The following is a 24171-nucleotide window of genomic DNA, read 5'->3' as shown; positions in this document are numbered from 1 at the left end:
AATGAAAGACTTGTGACCATGAAAGTGTGGGGACAGGGAGGTAAAGACAACAATTCTTTCTGTGTGTCTAAGACTCTGCAGAGATGGACATCATTAAAACATAGAATGTGATTTGTTTTATTCAACTGAGTTTCTTGAAATTCAAGTCATACTGCCTCCATTTTTTCCCTAAAAAATAAAAAAAAAGAAGACATTTACAGATCTTGAAAAAAAGTAAAATTATGAATCAAGGGACTGGTATGCCTTGGTTTTCTATCTGTACTTTGCTCACATGGACCCTGCTATTAACATCTCTCCATAAAATTGTTAGACCTACAGGAAGGGCCGCTTTGCTTCTGCAGGCTTGACGTAACAATCTGTGCAGAAAATGAGCCACACATCACAGCATCTGAAGCATTTATAGGGGCGTGTTTGGCACAAACAGCAAGCTGACAACACTGCAATACATAAGGAGGTAGAAAACACAGCTGTTTACGTTTTCACAGCCTCTCCGTGCCGTCCAAAACCAACAGTAATTTCTTTCCAGGTGATTTCCACAACCTGTTGATAGTGGTGGTTTTTAGGAGCTAAATCACTGGCTGTCCACTGATGGATATATTTGTGAACCCTCCCTAGTAGGAGCTGTTGCTTGCTTGCCGTATTTTCCACATTGAATTGTCCGAGTAGTTGCATAATTTCCTAAGTCAAATCGTAAGGTTTTTCCACAAAGGGTGAAGGACATAATTTGGCTACATAGGTCTAACAGAAGCATCAAGCGTGAATCAAGTTAAAGCCCCTTTTTGAAAAGTCTCAGCAAACATGTGCTTTCAGCAAAGTTGCCAAGCAGTAAAAGCCTCACTAATGCCTGTTGATGCATTTTACGTAATAATGATTAAAGAAGAAGTGTGTTACCCCATTAAGTAGTTAGAGCTATGGATACTTAAATTAATTTTCATACTGATAGCTTTACTTATATTTTCTGTTGCTCCTAAATTTAAATAACAAACCGCACCTAATTTAGAATTTCCTCAACAGCAAAAATATAGCTGCTTAATGCAACTGTAAAATGGTTTAACCTATTTGATCAGCCTCTTTCTCACTCGCAGGCCAATGTGACAGATGACAACTAAAAAAAGCTCCAGTTATTTCCTTGTTTGACCATTTTCTTGTAAAGCATGTGTAGATATTAAACAACAACATCAACAACAACAACAAATAGGAGATGGGGGTTTAAATGGGTGAGGTAATCAGCAAACTAAGGAGAAGGGAGCTGTTGTCTTGCGATTTCAGTAAATTAGAGAATGGGGAATCGGATTTACTGTAAATAACTCTACAAATCAGATAACCCCAGAAAACAGAGTACAGCCTCATTGCTGTGGTTATGGCAATATTTGCTTTAGTATTTCTTTTTTACTTTGCATGTATGCAAAGAAACTTTAGAAATATTGAGTATTAAGCTATAACTGTGATTCGTAAAAAAGTCAATATGTTATTTAAAAACAGAAACCTGAGGCTAACAGTTATCTTTTTTAAACAGCAGGTCAAAATTTAGAGATTTGTGTCAAATGTTAGAGTTTTATTCAGAGGCATAATATAGCCAGCTTTTCTAATTATTTAATGTATAATGTGATCCTTTCTTTTTGTAAGAAAAGTTCATGAATGTTAGTCTTTTGGAAACAGATGTTTCTGAGCCGACTTGAAGGGTCGCCACAACTTCCTATAGTGTTTGACTTTCTAAGCTCAAACATACCTGGAGGGGTGCAATAAAGAATAGTTGTTGCTTTCCAGGTCCAGTGTCAACTTCCACATCAGAATGGGATAACTCATAAGTGTGGCTCTTCAATCATTTAAAAATATCACTTGGGGACTGGAAGAGGGAGTCAAGTATAAATAGGGGAGCCAAGGATGCCTGATAGAGGGCAAAACTATGTTTCCAAGGCTATGGAGTCATTTTGAATTCAGCAAAGCACGAATAATGTGTGAAGCACCAGTTCATGTCAACAGCATGTGATTTCTAAATAATGATGAATGGATGGTTTCAGAGCTCATGAAAGCCAAGCACTGTTGGTGTTAGACAAAGAAGTAAAATCAATAAAATCTGAGGTGAGCAGCTCACCATTTGAGTTGCCACAAGGGAAAGAGGAGAGGCGGGAAGGAAAAGGCCCTCAACATATTTCACAGGGAGAACACAGGATAGGTCAAGATACTAAAATACTAATAAAATTGAGAAGTGTTAAGAAAAAAAATCCTTTTCTCTTGGGTCTGAAGAAGAGTAATTGCTTCATGCTTCGGCATCCAGAAACACTAGGATGTAATATAAAAAAAAAAATGACTAGAAAGGTGGAGGGGGTTTAGATAGAAGTCAAAGGTTTTTAAGGATATGCTTACCGTATAAGAAAGAGTGGCATTTAACAAGCAGCTTAACCCTGTTAGGCCATTGTTATTGACCTTTTCCACTTTCCACAATTTCCATTTTCCACCAAAGCAGCAATCTTGTTTTAGGTCATTTTAGGTCACCTTGATCTTGTTCAACTTCCTAATTCCACTTCTTATGAACAGCAACAATTTAAAGTTATAACATAAAATATGAATTGCTTCCTTTCAAAATTCTGTGTTAAATAACTGATGAGTTAATACAAAATAATGTTTACGCAAAAGTAAAAAATATAGTGAAAAATAATAATTTTCAACCCAACTTAGGTGCAATAAAATGTTTCACAGCAGTAAAAGTAAGGAAACATTGATAAGGTTAAACAATTTTTGATTATATACCCATTTTTGATCAGATTTTGTCACATGGAAAGTAGCTTATACAATTTAGAACCATAGTAATCCAACAACAAAGAATGTGTTTTTCTAATCATGTTGCAGTGATAAAAACACCATATTAATTGAGCATTTGAAGCAAAATGTCAGTCATCACACACAGAAATCAGCTTCTGACACAAAAATCCCCACACACCATTTAACACTAACCTGATACTTTAGCAGACCAGAAAATTACATTATTATCACCAGAAGCATCACAACTTGAAAGAACACTAAAACATGTTTATGAGCTTAACACTTTCAGGAAGTGAATGTCATCTGATGAATTACAATAACAATTTCCCCTGCAGAGAGTTCAACTATAAAGTAAATACTATTATACTAACATGATTCTCTATCTGTCTTTTTTTTTTCAACTGCAATTTTAAGCACATTTAACCTTAAAGATAAAATCTAAAACGTATGAGACATGAGCAGAGGCTTTGCCAAATTGATGCAATGTATCCCAACAAAGACAAGATAAAGACATTACTTACTGTATGGCTTATTGGCTACACAAACTGTCATCAACAAACAGATTTACTCTCCCCGGAAGACTGAATGCTTGATCAGGGTTCAATATTGGTTCAGTACAAACAACTTTATAATAATTGGGATAATAAATGTTTGAACAACTGGAGGCACTCACTGAACTTATATGAGGGCCTCCAGTTGGTACCTATTAGCTCTCAGCGTATGGGTCAAATGAGATTCAGTGTGATAACTGCTTCAGACAACAACCTTCACACAGAAACCAACCTAATGTTTACCAAATTAGAACATTTTCTTGGTATTAGGAGTTATCCACCATGAGGCGACGCTCAGAAAATTTGATCTATGGATGGTAATGATGTCCTTAGGTGAAAGAAAGAAAACAAATTTGGTGAATACACAGGAAATATGGGTGTAATGGTGAAACTTCGTGGATGAAAATAAAAATATGAGTGGGTCCAGTCCATTACCTAAGAGGGGATGGATGATGTACATACATAGAGACAGCGTACTTCATTGACGTGGTTTATGTTAATAATGAAAAGAGGTTATAAAGTATGAACAACAAAAAAAACTTTGCAATGCAAATTCTCTCAGCACAAAATATGGTCTTGCATAAGCTTTTTGTAGAAGTGTACAGTGACTAATAACTAAGTAAGTAAGTAATGTTTATTTATATAGCACCTTTCACAGACATAGAGGTCACAAAGTGCTTCACAAAATTACAATACAAATAAAAATTCATTTAATTTCACATAAGACCTAGTTATAAAACAACCCTTAATCTACTGGAATTAAAATGCTTTCTTAAACAAATAGGTTTTAAGTTCACTCTTAAAAACATTGACAGAATCAAGTAAGTGCAAGGAAAGTGGATGATCATTCCAGAGTATTAGTGCAACCCCCTGAAAGGAGCAATCTCCCCTGGTCCTGTAGTAAGTACGAAGGACCATGAGCAGGTTCCAGCCCTGAGACCTCAGCCTCCGAAAGGGGGTATAAGGACGCAAAATAAGGGATAGGGGTCAGTTTTCCTAAATTATTTTTTTATTGGTACTTGGTAGTACTTTCACCTCATCTCAGATAGTGCAGGGATTTTGGTAGTTTAAGGATATATTAAATGGTTAAGCTCATTTTAAAGCTGAATTTTATAGGGTTATATCCATCGGTATGTATGTAATAAAATCATACTCAATTGCAAATTAAGCTATTAAGATATTTAATTTTATGCAATTTACTGCAATGTTTCATCCTGCATATTTAATTTTCTCTATCTTTCAACCCTGCAATGTTTCAGCAGAGTTTTCATGAAAATGTGCAAAGCTTGACATTACATGTGTCGGCTAATTCCAGAGAAGGCTAAGGCTTAAGTGAAACAAAGCTGCTGAGCCTGAGCCTTGTTTGACTAGAGCAGACTTCCAGCAGGAAAATGCACAGATAAGTGGAAGGGGGACAAAAAGAGAACAGATTTGTGCAGATATAAAGCACCAACAAAAATGTAAACAAATATGTAGCAAAAAATAACATAAAAAAACAACAAAAAAAGACTAATGTGAACTTAAAATACAGGGATGAGGGATACCTCATAAGGGGTATTAGCATGCTTACATGATTTAATTTGTAAGCAGAGCATTTTTACTATTGCAGCTAAACAGACAAAAATCTAAATGGAAGTACACTAACCGAACGGAGAGAAACATTTATGACAGGATAGAGTTAAAGGTTAATAAGACATGTATACCAAACAGATATAATTCTAATTACAGGGGCGCTACTTAATGATTCCTTGTCTGATGGTGATAATACAGCTGGTGATTGGATTGGATGTACTTATTGATGCCAAGCTGGGAGATAACAGTGCAGCAGCAAGACAAGAAACACAAAATAAAAAAAAAAAAAATAAATAAAAAAAACAATAAAAGCACAAAATGTTCTTATTTACAGGAAGTATTAAAAATATAAATACAGCACTAATTTGGACCAGCGATAAATAACCAGTAGAACAAAAACAAGTCGGTGTAGTAAAATTAAACATGCGGCGTGCAATGAACAAGAGTTACGTTTTAAACAATGTAATGGCATGAAAGAAGAAAGACGTTTCTGTATCTGTCCTTTTGGCAGCCTGTGGTGGAGAGGGTTCTCCTAATTGTTAGAAAGCAGTTCATTGAGTGCCCTTCTCTCCACAACCTAAGACCCACTACTGAGACACTACTCTGGATGATCTTGTCCAGTCTGCTGGAGTCACTTGCTCTGATTCTGTTGCCCCAACATAGAGCAGCAAAGAAGATGGGACTGGTAACAACTAACTGGTAGAAGTTCTCCTATATTTTGCTGCAGACATTGAAGGGTCTCAGTTTCCTTGAGAAATAGTCTGCTCATCCCCTTCTTCTATGCAGCATCTGTGTTTGATTTCCAATCCAGTCTATTGTTGATCACCATTCCCAGATATTCTTAGTCTTCCACCTCCTCCACCCCTTCACCCTAATCTATAGTGGCTGTGCAGGCACCCTTTTCATTAGGAGATATAGGAAGTAAAACTTTTGTCATTTTAGGTGAAACTATTAAGAAAATTGTGTTAAAAATTGACTCATAGGATGTCATTTGTTGCTTTTAATTATACCTGTTTTATATACAGGTGCATCTCAAGTAGTTTTATTTAAAAAATATTCAAGACATTGTAAAAATAAATCACATTTTTCTGCATATAGATGCTTTCAAACCAATTTTTTTGTTTATGATTTCATTTGCTTAAAGCTAATGAACACTCAACATTTTATTTCTTAAAAACTGGAGTATTATATCAGACCAACGAAGAACATTTTCGGTTCAAAAATCTGGACAAAAGCATTTTAATATATAGGCTTTTAAAAATAAAAATTTATAGAGGATAAATGACCCCTAGTATAAAGTATATTAAAATTTTTCGGTGGTATGTGCATACTGGTATAGATATTAAAAATTTTATAAAAGGCAAAACAGTGCTTACAACGTTTGCGGTCAATGAGATGCTACTGTCTTTCTTTCCTACATTATATTTTATGAATGGAAAGGGTTCTGTTGTCTGTACTGTACAAAATCTATGAGGGTCTTCAAGCTATCCAATTAGCTGAAATGGAAAGAAAATAAGATCATGCTGTTCCTTAAGATATTTGGCATGCAGAGAAAAGCATCTGCATAGCACAGAATTACATTAAGCATAGATAATTGAAGGCATTTTGAGCTCTCTTTTCCCGAGACTTTATTAAACACACAATAAATGTATTTGTAAAATGCAAAAATTACTTTTTTAATTAGCAGGTCTATGTAATATTTCTGTTACAGAACAAAAATGATGCTAATTATAGATTAAACTGTTTAATTATTAGTCAGTGTTACCATAAAAAACTTAAAAGCTAAATTTAAATATCAGCACATTTAGTTAAATATGTTTCAAACAGCGAACAGTCAGGCCAGTTTTTATTTTTAAAGCTTCTTTTTACACATATGGCAACAGAAACTTATAAAATTAACAAAAAAAAAACTGAAAGATCCAAAGGAAAGAATAGTTGTGACAGAAAACTGGAGGGAGAGCATTTAACAGAAAAGGGAATAGAGAGAAAAGGACACAGAGAGGAAGCCCACAGGACAAGAAGCAGAGAAAGAACTAAAAGTCGAGACAGAATAAGAAATACAGACAGAAAAAAAGCAAGTGATGGAAATTCAGGAGAAGCAAACAGACAATTATTAAGGCAGACAGAGATGGAAAAGAAGAAAATAGCAGTGCAAGAAATGAGAGCAATAGTTGAGGGAGAAAAGCAGCTCCTTAAACATCAAACAACATCAGGAAAAATGTATTGTGTCTTTTAAAGTCCCATTTCCATGCACAAACCAAGGCCACATATATTCACCTTAGCACTTCACCTCTGTCATCACTCCGATGTGGCTGCTTTCATTAGGCCTGATGGAACAGGTCAAAGCAAGGATGAGAAGGGAGTGTCTCCATGTGCTCTGCAGAGCCGACAGCTCCCACGGTGGAGGTAGAGGAAGGCACAGAGCTAAAGGAGATCTGCTCACAGGTTCTGACAACCAGTAATTTATCATGAAGCAAATGTGACAAGTCAACTGCATATTCTGTGCCCTTCACCTGCAGAGATCAGGTGAACATTTGCAAGCTCCCAAACAGATTAAATAAAGACTCAGGTAATGTGATTGTTTGAGGCTCCTTGTGGAGAATGTGTCTTCTTGTTCGCTTTTCACTGCAGGGGGTTGAGTGTAAGCTACAAGCTAAGTCCCTCATCCTGATGTTGCGATCTGTTCATAGCTCATAAAAATAAAACATGCCGAGTAAGAAAAAGATAATATGTAAAGATGGGAGCCGTCTCATACACTGTGATTTTATTTTAGGAACAACTATATACCTCCGGGACAAAAGCAAATAAATATTTAATTATCAAGCTTTACACTTTATGACTGACAATGGATTTACAGATTAGACTGGAAATTAAAGCCACTTTAATGTTATTAAAAGAAAAAGAGATTTTAGCATGCATTGCTGATAAATTAAAAACAGAATCAACAAATGATTGTTGTTTTTTTGTTTGTTTTTTGTATGTTCAAATGAAAAATAGTGTTTTCCGCCCATATAGTTAAAAGTTACAACAACATGCTACTCTGAGAACTTCTGCCTACAAATACTGTGGGAAAATAAGTAAATAGTCTTCTCTGTCTACATAGAGAATTGGCGGAAATGTCTCCAACATATGTTTCCATCTAAACAAATCTTTTTAACATGGAAAAAAAGTCATTAAGATTTAATACTAGGGATGACCAAATACAACTTTTTTCTTTTCTGACGCGATAGTGATATTGCAGCTCTGAGTGTTGACTAATACCGATACTGACCTTACAGGATATTGGTATAAATTATACATAAAACTGAAAAAATGTCATCATCTTGCCACTGACGGCCGCCTGAATTACTCATTTAATTCACCTGTCTAATTCTGCCTGGTTTTTCATTACTACTCATCTAATCCATCTGCTCCTGCTTCTATTTTAACAGCCCGCTAAAAAGTCATCAGGCCCGGATTATTTCTCTGAAGCCAGTGGAGGGAGTGTGTGCTACCTCTGTGTTTCTAATTACCTGTTCTGCCTCTCAACTACTGAGCCCTGCTGTTCACATCTGATCAGTTTTAACCTGCTTGCTTTCAGTGCTCACCTGAGATTATTCTCGAGCCAGAGGTGAGAGTGTTCCAGCGTTACCTTAGAATTTTAGAAAAAATGTTTACCCTATCCTGAATTGTTCTACCTCTCAACCATTTAGCCTGCCTGTTCCCGTCTGATCTGTTTGCCTGACCTGTCTATGGACTACTGCTAGATTCTGCTTGTTTGTTGAACTTGGAGCTGATTCCTCTTACCAACCTGGATTTCTGTCCAGACTTCTGATCTCCTGGTTCTGAATCGTTAGCACATTCTTTTCACCCTCTGGATTATCCTGCCTTCCTTTGTCTGCTCGGATCTTCGGATTCTCCTGCTTGTTCTCTGAGATGCAGCATCTCGGACACTCTGGGCGACGCCTGCCACATCTTGTTCGCAGCCCTCTGGCTGGATCCTACCTTATTATATGGGTACAGATTGAACTGTTAAACCAGGTTAGTGACTCACCTGTTAATAATCATCCTCAGTCAGAATATCATGGTCACTAACCTGTGTTTCCTTTCTGCGATGAACACCCCAGCAGCTGTTACCACAGATCTGTTTTTTTTTTTTTTATATAAGTATGAGTAACCCCATCTGTCTTGCCTTGAATACTGGATCCCCTGTTCTGAGCTTTGACAGAAAATAATTGATCAAATTGTATGTCTCTGAGAATAATAGCCGACAATAGGTACAGTATGAGAACAGCTGACCCATTTTTATTAATCATTGGGTCGTAAAAACTTTAAACAGAACCACAGAGTTTTATCAGCAAGCTAATATAGGAGATTTGAGATGTAGGCGCATATAATCATATATGTGTTTTTGGCTGATATTTGACCAATTTCGGTCATTTTACGTTTTACTGATACGGATATATTTTGTTTAACAGTATGTGTTTTAGAAAATACACTTACACACTGTTTCAAATGTATTCAGAGAAAAAGCTTTAGGCTGAAATAAATGAAACATTCAAGGATTTTTTTTTATCTCACAAGATGCTGTAGTACACACGTCAGGTCCCTTGGGTGATGCTGTGACACTGCCACGGTCTCAGATTCAAACCACTAACTAAAAACACTGAACATGCACAGACAGCTCATATGAGAGAAAATGAAGCTAAATGGCATCTAAGAGGCGGATACAGGTTACAGAGGTAGGTTGAGCCATGTCCTAGTAAAAAACATTAAAAAAAAGATGCGGCCTGCATACACCGACCTGAAACATGAAAAATGTATGTTTTATTTTCTCCCAAAACAACAAATCAATTGGGATACGCACTTGGAATACAAAATATTTTTTTGGTTACACCTAATCTCTTCTCAGCCTCATATTCACATACTGCAGTTCTGTGTTTCAATGTGTAGCAGTGAACTATGAGACATAATGGCCTAGTTTTGCACACACTTGAATTTAACACCAATGTGCTCATAGAGAGCATACCTGAGAGGTAGAAACACAGCTGATAATTAGCTCAGATTGCATGAGTGGCTAAAAAACAGGCTGAATGAACGAACTCACCAAAAATTTATGGATTTAATTTTTAAATCTGACAAAAAGCAAATCACGTACATTAGATGAAATTCATAATTCTAAAAGAAGACATGTTTTTTTAATCACCTATATATCTGGTCTAACCTACAGTATGGTGAACCTTTTTTTTTTTTCGTTTTCTAAGTGTGTTGTTGTTCAGGGATACCATATTGCCAACATGTGGCAGAGCAGTTATGCTTTAAAAGACAATCTCAAAATTTTGTGATTGACTTTATTTAATCTAGGAACAGTCCATCATAGAAGTAAGTAGACCACGTTAATATTCTGACAACATTAGTATGGAATTCAATCCATTAGATTAAAATTATGTTTGTACTTGGGTGTGTTCCTGTTTGGGCATCTGAGTGAGAACCATTATTTTATATTACCAGTAAAATAAGGTCCGGTTGTTGTGGAGGACATTTTCCTGGTTGGGTTAGGGGTTAAATTTAAGGATAAGGCGGGAATCGAGAGTAGTTTAGGGTTAAATTAAGGTATGTTCTAGTTATGGCTTGGGTTTGTGGGTAGGGTCAGGATTAATTCATATAAAAGGTTAAAAAGGATTCAAAACCAATGGAAGTCAATGCGATTTGACACACGGTCATCACTATTTCTTGCAAGTGTAGCAAGAAAAGTAGAGGGCCCCCAGCATGTAAGAGCATGAAGGAGCAGTGGGAAACTAGCTTTAAAAGGCTGCAGTACTTCCAAAGAGACACAAAGTATCACCCTGGGCCAGCCAAGCCCCCCACACATTTGTAAGAAAGGCAGAAAAAGTAGCGGCCTGAAGACCAAAGAGACAGAGAGCAAAACACAGGGCACCAAATGCCCCATCGTAGCCACACTGCCAGCCTGAGCCCTGCAGGCTAAGCATGGGAACCAGCTCCCTACTGATGGTCAAGTTCCCATAATTTCTCTGTGTGTTAAGACGTACTGTCCTCATGAAAAGGACACGGCCCAGAGCCCCCAACATGCCCGGCAGCCACCAGCTCACCCCAGCAGCCATATTCCTGAATAACAAAAAAAGGATGGAAGCATTATATTCCACCCTGTAGGGCAAGAAATCAAAAGGGAGGGATGTCCACCAGACTGCAGAGCAGCACTCACAGCCCCCTGACCTGCAGAAGCCAGAGACCATCATATGGGGGCCCTACACTTTAGGAAATGGCCTGGGCATGCACACATACAAAACCCACCAAGTTAGGTGCTTCCCACTCACCCCTGGGCCATCCCCGAAAACCCAGTCCCACCCAACTTAGATAAATAGACTTTAAAATATTGCAATGACTTATGTTACCGAGTTCTGCGATGGACTTGCAACCTGTCCAGGGTGTACACAACTCCTTTACTCATGAGTATTGGGGATATGCAGAACGTGTAGGGATGGATATTACATTTCAGTATGGCTTCATGTTTGAGAACAAACAAATTCATTCACCCCATTTTGAATGAGTTTAAATAAATTTTAAAATGAATTAAGAACAATTGGAATGTGTTCACATTTTCATTCAAAGTTATTTGACATCATTAAAACTTATTTTTATTTTTTCATTCAAATATGACCAGATAATGCTTATTTTTCAAGCATGCAACAGCGCAGCCTGTGCTAAATTTAGGAGACCAAAAGAAAAGGATTTTGATGTTTTGTGCTGCTGAAAAAAAAAAAAAACATGCATTGATACTAAAAAGTCTTTGTAAAACTTAGTGGCTGTCTGTAGAAATTGTAATAACGAGTTGGGTCACACTTTCTTAGTAATGGTTCAAGCAGGGTTTTAAAAGGGGATAATTATGGGTAAAATGGGTCCAATCTCAGTTCCTAGCTCTATAAGTGAGGGTGGATAGGGGTTTGAAAATGTGGATTTGTGCAGGACTCTGGTTTAGATAAAAACAAAGCAGGACTCATCACTTTGACTGCTCGTGATAAAGAGAGAATTGCTAGGATGCTGTAATGCAGGGGTATTCAAGAAAACTGTGAGGAGGTCCAGTTCAAAGAAATTTCCTCAAGCAGAGGTCCGCAATATTGTCTATTTGCAGTATGACAATATCGGAATACATGGTGTTAAAAAAAATAATAATACAGGTTAAAATAATTTCAAAGAAGTTTATTAGCACTGAAACATAGGATAACATTGTGTGGCTGCAGTTTAAATTAAAAATAACTAAATTATGTATTCAAAAATAAAGTGCTTAAAAAAATAGCAGCTTCAGTTTCCTTTTGATTGAACAGTCTCAATATTTCTGCTCAACAAAGCAACTCTCAAAACACCTGAACTATTTCTCTTACAGATTTCTCTTACATCTGTCTTCCCCCAATGTCCCTTGCTCAGTGTGAGAATTGAGCTTTGGCTTGGCCTGCCAACATTTTAAATCTGGGCTTGAAGGAGGTCAGGGCCATTGTCAGTCCGGAGTTCGGACTTAGGGGGGTATGATTTGTCAAATGCTTTGTGCTTAGTCTCATAGTGACGCTTGACATTGGCACTTTTAATAAGTGCCACGGTTTCGGAGCATATGAGGCACACTGGTTTCGTGCTCTCGGGTGGAAGAATGAACATGTATCATCAGTCCATTCCGTGTTGAACGCTCGATTTTTGGCATCTACTTTTCTCTTTTTAGAAAGCGCCATAGTGTTTGCACCTCTTTTTACTGTAATTCACGCCCTGTCTTCCTGTATCACCTCCCTGTGTTTCTCGCTTCAGTCGCTTTTCGCTCGCCTTTCACCTCCTCTTCCTTATATCACACTGCGTGGATGTCTGTGCCTGGCTACAAACCTCTGCTTCGGTTTGCTCATACAACTCGCTCTGAGTTCAAGCTGGCGATTTGATTCGCTAGTTGAACCACGTGGTTAGTATGACTCGAACGCGATTGGTTTGTAGCATCCAATCCTTGCTCAGTGTAGTGCTGGTAAAAGCACTTGTGTCAGATAGGGAATAAAATAAAAGCTTCAGTTTAAAATTAATTCTCCCGTCAAAATTAACAAATATTTTAACAATTTATTCCGGGTCCGGATGGGATGACATATGGGTCCGTATCCGGACCGAGGTCCTTTGGTTGCGGACCACGGCTGTAATGGAACGATGATTGCTCCATTTTCCTGGAGGATACACCACACACAGTAGGATATCGGCCCAAGACAACCCAACATATTGGATTTCCCTGATTTGAGATCGGACCAGTCCCAAAATACTTCGAAGCAGACCCAATCACTCTTAAAACAATACACAGGGGCCCAGTTATCGAGGTGACGTTGAGGCCTCATGGAAGGGGAAAATTAGGGCAGAAATTGGCATGATTGTCTTCCTGGATGAACCTACTTTGAGTTGAGTTTCATTAGCTCCTTATCAACTCTTTTCCTTTTCTATTTCACCTTTCCTGCATTGTTCCCTTACCTCCAGTTTCTTTTTTCTATCTGTTGTTTCAAAGTCTCGTTTATTGTTAATGTGCTGTCATTTTTTACAGTTGCAAATAAATAATTTTCTCATACATTAGCATGTTTTTTTGTATTTTTTTTTCTCAGCATGTATTTTATTCTTCTTTTCTGTCTGCATATATGATTTTCTTAAAGTATCAAAATGTAATTAAAAACATTAATAAAACAGTAAAACATCATAATCTATTTTTTTAATCATACAACACACACTCCAACCCTTTTTTTTGCCAGCTACCAATAATGTTTTGTTTTAATTAGTAATCAGACATCCTCTTCTTCACCACAAATTCCTCTTTTACTTATTCTCCTACCATCTACTTAGCTGTCTAAAAACAATAAATCCTTAAATCCTTCTCCAAACCTTCCTGACTTTGCAGTGGTTAAATGAAGTCCCTCAATTGGTTCAGTTTCAGGATGAATCCAACTTTTACCTGGTTTAATCTGATGAGTGTCTAAATCTCTCAAAAGACTGTCATGTGGTTAAGTGGATGTAACAATATAAAGCTTTTAAAACAGGAGCAATCCAATTTTGCAACAGGGCAGATGGTTGTGGCAATTTAAGTCCTGTGAATCATAGTATCAGAATGAAACGAGTGACAGACACAACTTTGAGGACATCTAAGCTCATTATACACAGAAACATTTCCTATTTAGCATATTGTAACAGTGGTTCTCAATCATCCTTCTCAGATACACATGCTCTAGATGTCTACTTGCTGCCACACAACTGACTGACTGACTTATATGGATGAGTGATTAATAGGCTTCTGCAGCCCTTTAAAGCTGCTGAGAAGGTCATAAAGGAGGCGGACCAATCTGTCCTTTGGAGGTCGCAGCCACCGGATTTCAAACACACCAAGAAATATTTGAATCAGGTGTGCTGCAACAGAAAGACATCTAAAACACGAAGGGTAGTGATACCTCAGGGCCAGGATTGAGAAGCACTGATCTAACAAGTGCCAGATGGTAAAAAAGAAAAATATGGTGAAAGTTACCTCTTTTGACATTTGCAAAATAAAAAAAAAAAATACATTTACATTTATTCTAAAAAGTATTATTTTCCTGAATCTTAATCTAGTGTATAAGACATTAATCTCTCTCTAAAAGCCCCCCAGTTGCTGTATATGACAAGTTCACAAGTAACAGAAAAGGTGGGATTTCAACCTCAAAATAACATTTCCCCACACAGCAGATATGCAGAAGTAAGTAGCTTTATGGCAACAACATTTCCATTTAGCAAACACATGCTTTCAGATTTAAACTTTCAGATTCAAAAAATTGTGCATGGATGATACTGTAAAAAAAAAAAAGTATGTTTTAATAACTCAGAAAAATAAGTTACACATATTTTTTTACGAACAATATAGTTTTTTCTAGATTGCACACAAATGATTGGATACTCTTATCAAATGCTAACATTTGTAGAGCACTCTAAATATTATCACAGCCTCCAAAGCCTGGACATGCCACCATTCATTTTCAAGGCAGAAACAAAACACAGCTTAATCCAGCATACAGGAAAACCAGAGCATTTAGAGAAAAGCCAAGTATGGGTAGAAATATCATGCTTCACCAAGAAAAGCTACAGTTAAAATAAAAACAAAAATACAAAAAATTTAAAAACAATTCTTTGGGTTTTTCTGCACTGAAAAACTTCTTATTGCAACTAAACCATTTTGAAGGAGATCATGTCACTGTAAATGTAATTTTAAGCATAATTTTAACATAGTATAAATCCCTCTAATCTAGATACAAAGTTCAGCCAGGATCAGGTTGCTCTTTCCAAAGCCTCAGTGAAGTCTTCAAGGGTTTAGAAGACAGTATGTCCCCCGTTATGAAGAATCATATGTAATATCTTAAGAACTAGATGTACAAAGCTTCAGCAGCCTTATTGTGGTGGTTTATTATGGCGATGCTATGTTATTAATAATAATGGGTTCAGCATTGGTGAGAAAAGGAAGTATATCCATTGTTTGCACATAACAGCATGGCTTAGTTGTTAAGAATTCATATCAGGAATACACATGCAGAGATGCCAAGAACACAGAACTCAACTCTGCTCAACTCTTTTTTTCTATTCTATTGCAGGCTCATATGATCAAGCTATGCGCTCATATTGGGATGTTTTTGATAGAACATAGTGGGGACAGAGGGAAGGGTCCTGTGGGATGAGGAAAAGAACAGTGCCATGGTTGTCTTTAGGCTGCATGGGAGAGTCTTGTTAGTAATAATCCTGGGCAGGAGCTTGGTATGTTGAGTGTGCATACTGCAAACATGCATAATTCAACGCTTGGATAGACTTTGATGATCTTCTCTTCTTTTGACCACTACAGTCTTGTTACAGTGTAAGTTTTTTTTTTTTTGAAATTTCACATGACCTAGACCATGACCACAGTAATGTATGTGGTGGACAGTGTTACTGAATATGAAGGGAGTATTACCTCATTGTTTTATATCTCTTATAACATCACTAATAACAATCAAAGGTTCTTTCAAATATCAATAAAAAAAACTTAAGTCTCTTTCAAATATCTCAAGGAATAGAAAGACTTGCCCCCTCAGTGTTACCATGATCTTTGAGAAACTTTTGTAGCATGTTAATCCACCTCTCAGCCTTTCATCTTCATCCCTTGTGTTTGTAGATTATCAAAGAAATATTGTGCAATTGAGCAGAGGTCGGAAGTACACTTTTTGGTTGTTATTTCTGAATCAAATGACATTTAGTTTTTTTTTTTTTTCCTAACAGCATGAAAAACATTTGGCACTTGATTGTTGTGTTCCGACTGTCTTCCACGTCGATGACATTTACATAACTTTAAAAAGCTTAACCTTCCCTGCAGTTGGAAAAGGAAAAAATGCATCTAAAACATAATATGAAAATATAACGGTCCAAATGTCCTATAGCTGTTTCCAATAAATCTATCATTTTATTTGTATTTGTTTAAACAACATTAGCTCTTTGCAGTAGGCTGTTAAATTTTCCTATTGTGTTCCAGTGAGCTGCAGATTGTTTGGAGGCATCAAATCGTTTTAAATGTCATATTCTGACTGTTCTGTGTGGTTTGTCATGCATTCATTTATCTAATTGCACAAGTTTGCATTGTGCCTGACTTTCGTTGGTTGTAATTGTACAGCTTGAAGTTGCAAACGGATTTCTAAGCAGACATCCACATCACATCCACCGTTATCTTTGCCTCTGTCTCCTGTCATTTATGTCTTCCATTTACTCTCTCTCCTCCCTCATCCATCCTTCCCCTCAACACTTCTCAAGCTCTGCCTGCCAAACTTGCATGACACATATTTCCTGCCTTTCAAGTCCTCACACATATCTCTCTTTTCTCTCTGCGTGCACATCTTGATATTTGTGCAGCTTTCTGAGCATCTTGTACTGCAGAGATTTTCCTGGCTTCTGGTGAATGATTAGGGTCATGGGGCTTTGACAGTGATGCCTTTTTTTTTTCTTTCTAAAACACACATTGGTTTTTGCTGTCAGCACATAAAAAGAGCCAATAGAATGCTTGATATAAAATGCTAGAAAGGACAACGGCAAATTGTGTGGAGGTTGTTTGCAAACACCTCTCATTAAAAGATAAAGCGCAATGTTGATGAGGCTGTTTAACCACATTTTCTATTGTGTAAATGATTTATGAGGTATGGTGTGAAGCCGTGAGGAGGAAAGCATTAATTTAAACTCTGTTCTCATTACTTTTAAAACTTTAAGTTAATAAATCTTTATAATAACATCAGCCTCATACAGCATGAACCTGGTTCTAAGCGTTTCATAACTTTGTAGTAATTTATAATGCTAAGTTTTATTGTGGTTGTGCTTCACTTCCCAGCCAACCAGGTGTCAGTGAGTTGCAAAATGAAAAAAAGAAATGAAAAAAACATTGTTTACTTCTCATCAAGTAATTTGCTTGCTTTGGTTAGATATTGGTGTTCCAAAAATGGTGCTAAAGCATCCTTTAGACAAACCTTTATATCAGACATCATTAATCGGTCATTCTATGAACTAAAGAGATAGATTTTGATCTTTTTGAAAGCTTTCCACATTTAAACATTTATTTATTTATGTTTTTATAATAACAATAAGTGCTTAATTTTATGGGAAAATGATATACTCTTGGAAGTAGTCCAGCTCAAAAAACAATAAGTTCTAAACAGCTGGATTTACATCCTCCTACTCCTCACAACACCTGTCCCCTGAATATCACTTTACACTTAACATCTTTTTTTGTTTGTTTTATTTTTGTTTGTTTTTGTTTTTAAAAAACATGCCACATATTTTAATGCAGCAAAGGTGTTTCTCATGATGGTTTAATTGCATAAGGATCATATCCTTTCCACTACATTAATTATTATTACCAATGCCTCCCTTGTGTCCACAATGACTGCATGCATTTAGAAATACAGATGCAAAACTGAGCCTGTAATGATTTTCAGGTTTGATAAGAGATTTTATCTGCATATCTTTCTCCAAGTATTTTGCATGGTTTGATAATAAACATATCTACATTGATGAATAAAGGCAGACAAGCACATTTCTTTGCACCTACTGTATTGTCTTTTTATACACTCATATTAATTTGCACCTTGTTGTTATACTTGTTTTAATATAAGCCTTTGGCATGGTTACAGGTTTGGATAGGTTTTTATTAATGTTGCGTCAATGCCATTTTTTTGCGCTGATACCGATACCGGATACCTGGCTGTGCAGCATCGGCCGATATCGATACGATACCGATGCCATCTGTTTGAAATTGATGTGTGTGTATATATGAAGAACTGCATACTACTTGGATGTAAAATAATTGCTATCATGGTTTTGTAAAGCTGCTGCCTACCTTTGTGAAGCAGGAAAAATAAGAATATAAAGTGAATCCAGTAGAACATTTTATTGCCTACCTGGAATGGGTGACAATAGTTGAATAAACTTTTGGCTCTCAAAATGGTATCGGTGCCCTATTTGTTGGTACTCACCGATACCGATACCACCATTTTAGTGCGTTCTCGGGGCCCTGTCCGATACTGGTATCGGTATCGGTGCAACACATGTTTTTATTCACATAAACCTTTAAAGGATCTGGCACAAAGTATGTGCTTACAAATTTGTGCTGCGATTCATCAACGTATTCAATTTCTCCCTTGCTCAAACCATCCTCTATTCCTATCTTAAGACATTTACTATGATATCTATTCTAAAAAAAGAAATATTTTCATCAGGGTAATGACTGCAAACATATGGAAATCACTCCTATAATTATAAAGTTCTTTGATTGACTGGTATCAAAGCACATTAAGACCATTTTTAATTAAGACTATTTTTAATTGTACAGGAAGTAATTAGTAAGTTAGACTTCCATTTCCATACCAAAGACATTCTGACAGACTGTTACAGTGTCACCTGGACTTTTCTGCAACAAGCAGGATGTTTTTACACTGTTTTAATGTGGTCTCTTAATTAACACTTCCTCTACAGTAGGACTCTAGATTGAAGGAAAATGGTGTGATCATAAGTGGATTTGGAACTTTTTGTATTGAAAGATGAAAGGACATAACAATTAGTAGTAATTTTTGCTTTAACCAGCACAAGACCGGTGTGCTTTATTTGTTAAGAGACATTAGCAATGATAATGGTTTCCAAATAAAAACTGCATCAAGAGAATGAGCTTAGAAATTTTGATGAGAGATTAGATATTTGCATTTGTTTAACCCGTACAACATTGTTTATTGAGATTAGGTTATTAGGATATGAATGTTTTGGTAGGATACTGTCAGAAATGTTTTTCGGACATATTTTTATGCCTGCGCCTTTATATGGATAATACAGGGGTCTGATAGCAATGTATGCTGTAAGGCGCATTTTATGGGACATGCTAAAGGCACCTTAATTAAGAAGGTTCTTCAGTCTTAATGCATTAAAATCTAATAACTCCAATGACATTCTCTTTCACTATATTCAACTGTCACGCATTGTGAGATTGAAGCATGACCAAAATACCAGCAGGACCTTGATTTTGAGGATTAACACTTTACAATAAGGTACACAGAATGTGATTATCTACTAGAGAACGGTCAGAAAACTAACAAGGAATCAATCGATGCCCTGAAGTGCAAACTGCAACTACAAATCTAAAAGCGCAACTACATTAAGGAAATCGCAACTACATAAAGCAAAGCGCAACTAACTTAAGAAAAACAAAACTATATAAAGCGAAGCACAACTACAATAAGAAAAACAGCCCCGTCGTCCAATCAGCGATGTCTCATGTTTCCCACTGGTAACTACCTTTTCCGGTAGTTGCGCTTTGCTTTATGTAGTTTTGTTTTTCTTAATGTAGTTGCGCTTTGCTTTATGTAGTTGCTATTTCCTTAATTTAGTTGCGCTTTTAGATTTGTAGTTGCAGTTTGCACTTCAGGGCCACCGTAAGTATTTGCATAAATCCCAGCCCTATTATGAGACTACTGCTTAGTTACCTGAAAAACTTAGAGTAACACATCAGGTACTAATTACCAAGGACACAAACTAATTAGTAACTAAGGGGAATTAATATCAAGTAAACTATTTGTAAATAAATAGAAATGAATGGGTGTGTTACCAAGGTGACTAAAAATGAACTAATAAAAACTAAATGATAGATAACCAGTATTAATCTTCTGGTTCTTTACCGCAAGATTAGAGTAGAAATTCTCAGTGCTGCTCCTGAATTAACCCAAAGCCTGATAAGTTAATTACAGAAAAATATTTTACCAAATTATGGCCTAGGTATTATTTTATGGACTTAATTGAGTCAAGCATTATATCAAATAATTACTGAGGAACTATTACTTACATAGTTTGCACCTGCCTATTATATAATTTTTGGGTGTACCCTAAAGAAAAGTAAAGTTACTAAGGAACTAATCATTACTTAGTCAGTACCTTACCATATCTGATGTTTTTGTCTACCCTTAATTAAAGTAAAACTATCTATTATCTATTATTATCCTGCTTAGTTATTCTAAGCAACTACAGAAATAAAGAATTCACAGTGATACCAGATTATTTTACAGCCTAGGCTTACATTTTTCTATTCACCACATCACTTATAGTCTTCTTATCACTGAACTTCAAAGTCACAATGATCAGAAAGTAAAAGTAAAGGATTCTTTCAAAGAGAAAGTGTTTACTTTAGACTCCGGATAATGCAAGCTTCAAGCAAATTGTTTAAAAAAAAAATAATGAAAGCAGCAATCTTTTCAAGCTGAAAATCACAGACTTTACAGTGAAAGATTTTCATTTTTACTGAGTCTGGTGAAGATGAAAAAAAAAAACCCACTGAAATGCCACTTGATTCAACATTTCCGGCTCATGAAACAAGCCAACAGAAAGCACCTCCTGCAATTTCACACATGAAGTGAGCTAAGCTCTTGTCACATTTATATTATCTCTGATCAGTGCATTGATGGGGAAGAGATTATGTAGAAGAGCCAACCTTTTGTATCAAGTGCATGAAATATGGAAGTAGACACAGTTACCAGCAGAGATGCCTTGATATTTTAATTCTGCCCAGGTAGATATAGATATAATGGTGAGTGCTGGTAGTATATCAGGCAAATACATCTATATTTGACAGTTTTATTTCCGATGTCCTTTTTTTTTTGGTCAACTGATAAGGACTTTAATTTAAATAATGATTGCAAAGAAGCTGTGTAAGAAACTATCATTTGTTTATCACTTGGCTACCAATATTTTTTTGTCCATCTATACAAAGGAAAAGGTATGTGACAGATTTAGGGCTAATAGGCCTATAGAGTATTTTCTGTATATAAACAGAATTAATAAATCTTGTCCTTTAAACCTGTATGACTAAGTGAATGTCACATAAGAGATATTGATACGTCAAAGTAAAGAAGTTGTAAGTAAGTAAGTAAACTTTATTTGTATAGCACTTTTCACAGACAAAGTCACAAAGTGCTTCACATGATAACATAAAAACAACACAAGTAAAAACAGATAAAATGCAATAAAAGCTATAATAAATAAGGGAATAAAACAACATGCTATGTGCTTTGGAAGGCTATTGAAAACAGGTGTGTTTTTAGCTGCTTTTTAAAGATATCCACCGAGTCCAGAGAGCGCAGGTACAGGGGGAGTTCATTCCAAAGACGGGGTGCCACTGCTGTTTATGTGAGAAGCTGTCATACTAAATGTGGAAGCAGAGTATGGTCATGCTGTCCTGACTTTTCAACTGGAAGGCACTTCTACTCAGATTAGTGTAGGTTTGGTAGGGTGATTTTATTCTGAAATTCTCTGGGACTTTTTTTTCTTTCTGTCTAGGTTTTCCTTTTTTGCCAGTGAAATTCAGGAGCTTGATGCGAAGACCACTGCGGCGTCTGGCGAAACCTCCTCCTTGTGGTCCGCACCGTGGCTGATGTGAGTGTACACATTGATTTTAATGATTAGGCTTCACTGCTGCACCATGATCTGAATGAGCTCGGGGTAAGACAAAACCCTGCTACTGAATGAAAGAAAATAACTGGCAAGATTGTAATAGACATTTAACATTTAATCTGCTAAAGTGCTAAATTTATAAAAAAAAAAAATAAAAATGTCTGTGTTGGAATTTTTTTTTTCTCTCATCAGTACATCATGTGTAAAACACTCTTTTGATTTCTGTTCAAATTTACAAATACATTTATTTAACACTGTAGCAAATATCTTCACTATCAATTATTACATTTCAGAAAACATTTTGTGTCTGAGCATGTGCCTTAACATGTATATCCTGACAAATATAGTTAACAAAGTAAATATTTTCCTTTAATATTTTGGTATATTTTAGAATATTTCACGGCTCAAATTTCTGACAATATAATCCAGCAGAGTGGCATTTGTACATTTATATTCAAATCTCCAGAGTAAGAGTGGCAGCAGGTTAACAGACAGCTCTTGTAACCCCGTCAGCTAAATAACAGAAAAATATGACTTCTCCAAACAGTTCCCTGAGGACATGGGGCCAGAGAGCAGCAGCCAATCAAGCATGCAGTTAAACCCTGGAACACTTCCTTTTCTCCTGTGAGATTCCTACTGGAGAGGAAAATTAAATCGTCTAAAATCTGAGCGCTAAGCCTATTTTCCATGTGTTTTATATGTACATGCTGTCCTATTTGAATACATTTTCAACAAAATTAGAAGAAATAATAAAACAGAACTGCATCAGGTCAAGCAGTGGCATGCAATTTAAGAGACATTAGTTTGTGAAACTTAATTTATTTTAATATTCTGATATCCTCCTTATTTGTATTTTTTTTTTTTTTTGCACACAATATTTCACATCAAATAGGTCCTCATATCATATACTTTACTGCTGTAAGAAACTGTATTACAGACTTATATATTTTTTTCCTTTTTTCTGTTGAAGAGGTTCTATTTTTATATCATTTTAAAATGTCCATGTTTCATTTTACTGCAATGGACTGGCAACCTGTTCAGGGTGTACCCCGCCTCTCGCCCGTAGACGGCTGGAGACAGGCACCAGCACTCCGCTTGGGATAAGTGTGTAAGAAAATGGATGGATTTTCATTTTAATCAGCTCTCTAGCTTTACATTTATTATGATACTTATTCTCCATCATTTTTATCAGTATGAAAAAAAAATATCAGTGAAAAATAGCAGCCTCAAAACAGGAACACCTGTATTCACATCTGATGCTCATGATAAACCTTAATAAGATAAAAGGAAAAATACAGACCAAATAGTCTTTGCTTTTAAAACAATAAAAAATTAGGACTGCACACACTGCTGGTCTGCAGGTCACCACAGAACATATCCAAAATGTAAAAACTACTGCAGTACTTTATGGAAATATATAGGAATGTGATACATTATGGATAAATGTCAGCATCCTCTCCAGAAGATTGTGCAAGACGGACTGCAACAAAAGATCCTTCGAGCCTAAAGCTATCAACACGTAAAACAGATGTTTTTTTTCTTTTTCAATTACCACTGAACAGTATTGATATTAAACAAGTATTTTAATTATTTAACTTTTTGTTACTATTTTCAATATGTGCTTACAAAAAACATATATAAACAACTTGCATTAGAATGTACACAAAACAGGATTCATAAAATATTTTTAATTAAATTGCACTTTATTGAATATTAAGCTTTCATTTGACCTCTATTTGTATTTTCACTGAGGTATCTGCGGTGTAATGACTCACCTCCCTGCTCTTGATTCTGTTTCCTTTATCAGATCTGCAGGACAATGCTTGACTCCCTCCTGCAGTTTTAAACTACATCAATAACCAAAGAAACCCCTTCTGCCCTCTTCTACCCGCACTCACCTGATTCTGTCCGGCACTCGATGGGTCTGGTTTCCATCACTTTGGCAGTTCCCTGCATATTGGGTTCGACTGTTTGACCCTTGGTCCCTCCGCAGAGCCATCGCCCCATGAGTGAGCACAGACACTCCCTTGGCAATACGTCTGCAGGATCAACAAGAGAAGAGTTTAAGCCAAAGATAATAGGACATTTCAAAGGTCTTCTATGACACTGCCGTGCACAACAGGAAAGGAAACTGACTAAGCAAGAGTAATAAAAGGAAAAAAAAAACTACACCTCTATACTGTGTAAATTACAATAATACTTCTTTAATATAACCCGGATTACAAATGATTGATGGCGTGCAACTCCTTTATCTAAATATGTCTGTTTCAGCATAATTTATCACTTATCTTCAGTTTGTACATTTTGTAGAAATGTGGTAAAGAAAACA

At 36.3% G+C, this 24171-nt stretch overlaps 1 protein-coding gene across 2 annotated transcripts in view; it reads right to left on the bottom strand.

Annotated features, from left to right (window-relative positions):
* Window positions 1-24171, bottom strand: part of LOC107089017 (glutamate receptor ionotropic, NMDA 2D-like) — a 244606-nt gene that overhangs the window by 84039 nt on the left and 136396 nt on the right. For both annotated transcript variants that reach the window (XM_015381530.1, XM_015381531.1), the window contains exon 6: window positions 23741-23881. In XM_015381530.1, the coding sequence (XP_015237016.1) occupies window positions 23741-23881 (141 nt within the window). The remainder of the gene's footprint in view (window positions 1-23740; window positions 23882-24171) is intronic.

The sequence above is a fragment of the Cyprinodon variegatus genome, unplaced genomic scaffold (assembly GCF_000732505.1).
Source record: "Cyprinodon variegatus isolate N-32 unplaced genomic scaffold, C_variegatus-1.0 Scaffold235, whole genome shotgun sequence".
In the NCBI taxonomy this organism is placed as follows: Eukaryota; Metazoa; Chordata; class Actinopteri; order Cyprinodontiformes; family Cyprinodontidae; genus Cyprinodon; species Cyprinodon variegatus.
This window is presented reverse-complemented; position numbering and strand designations above follow the sequence as displayed.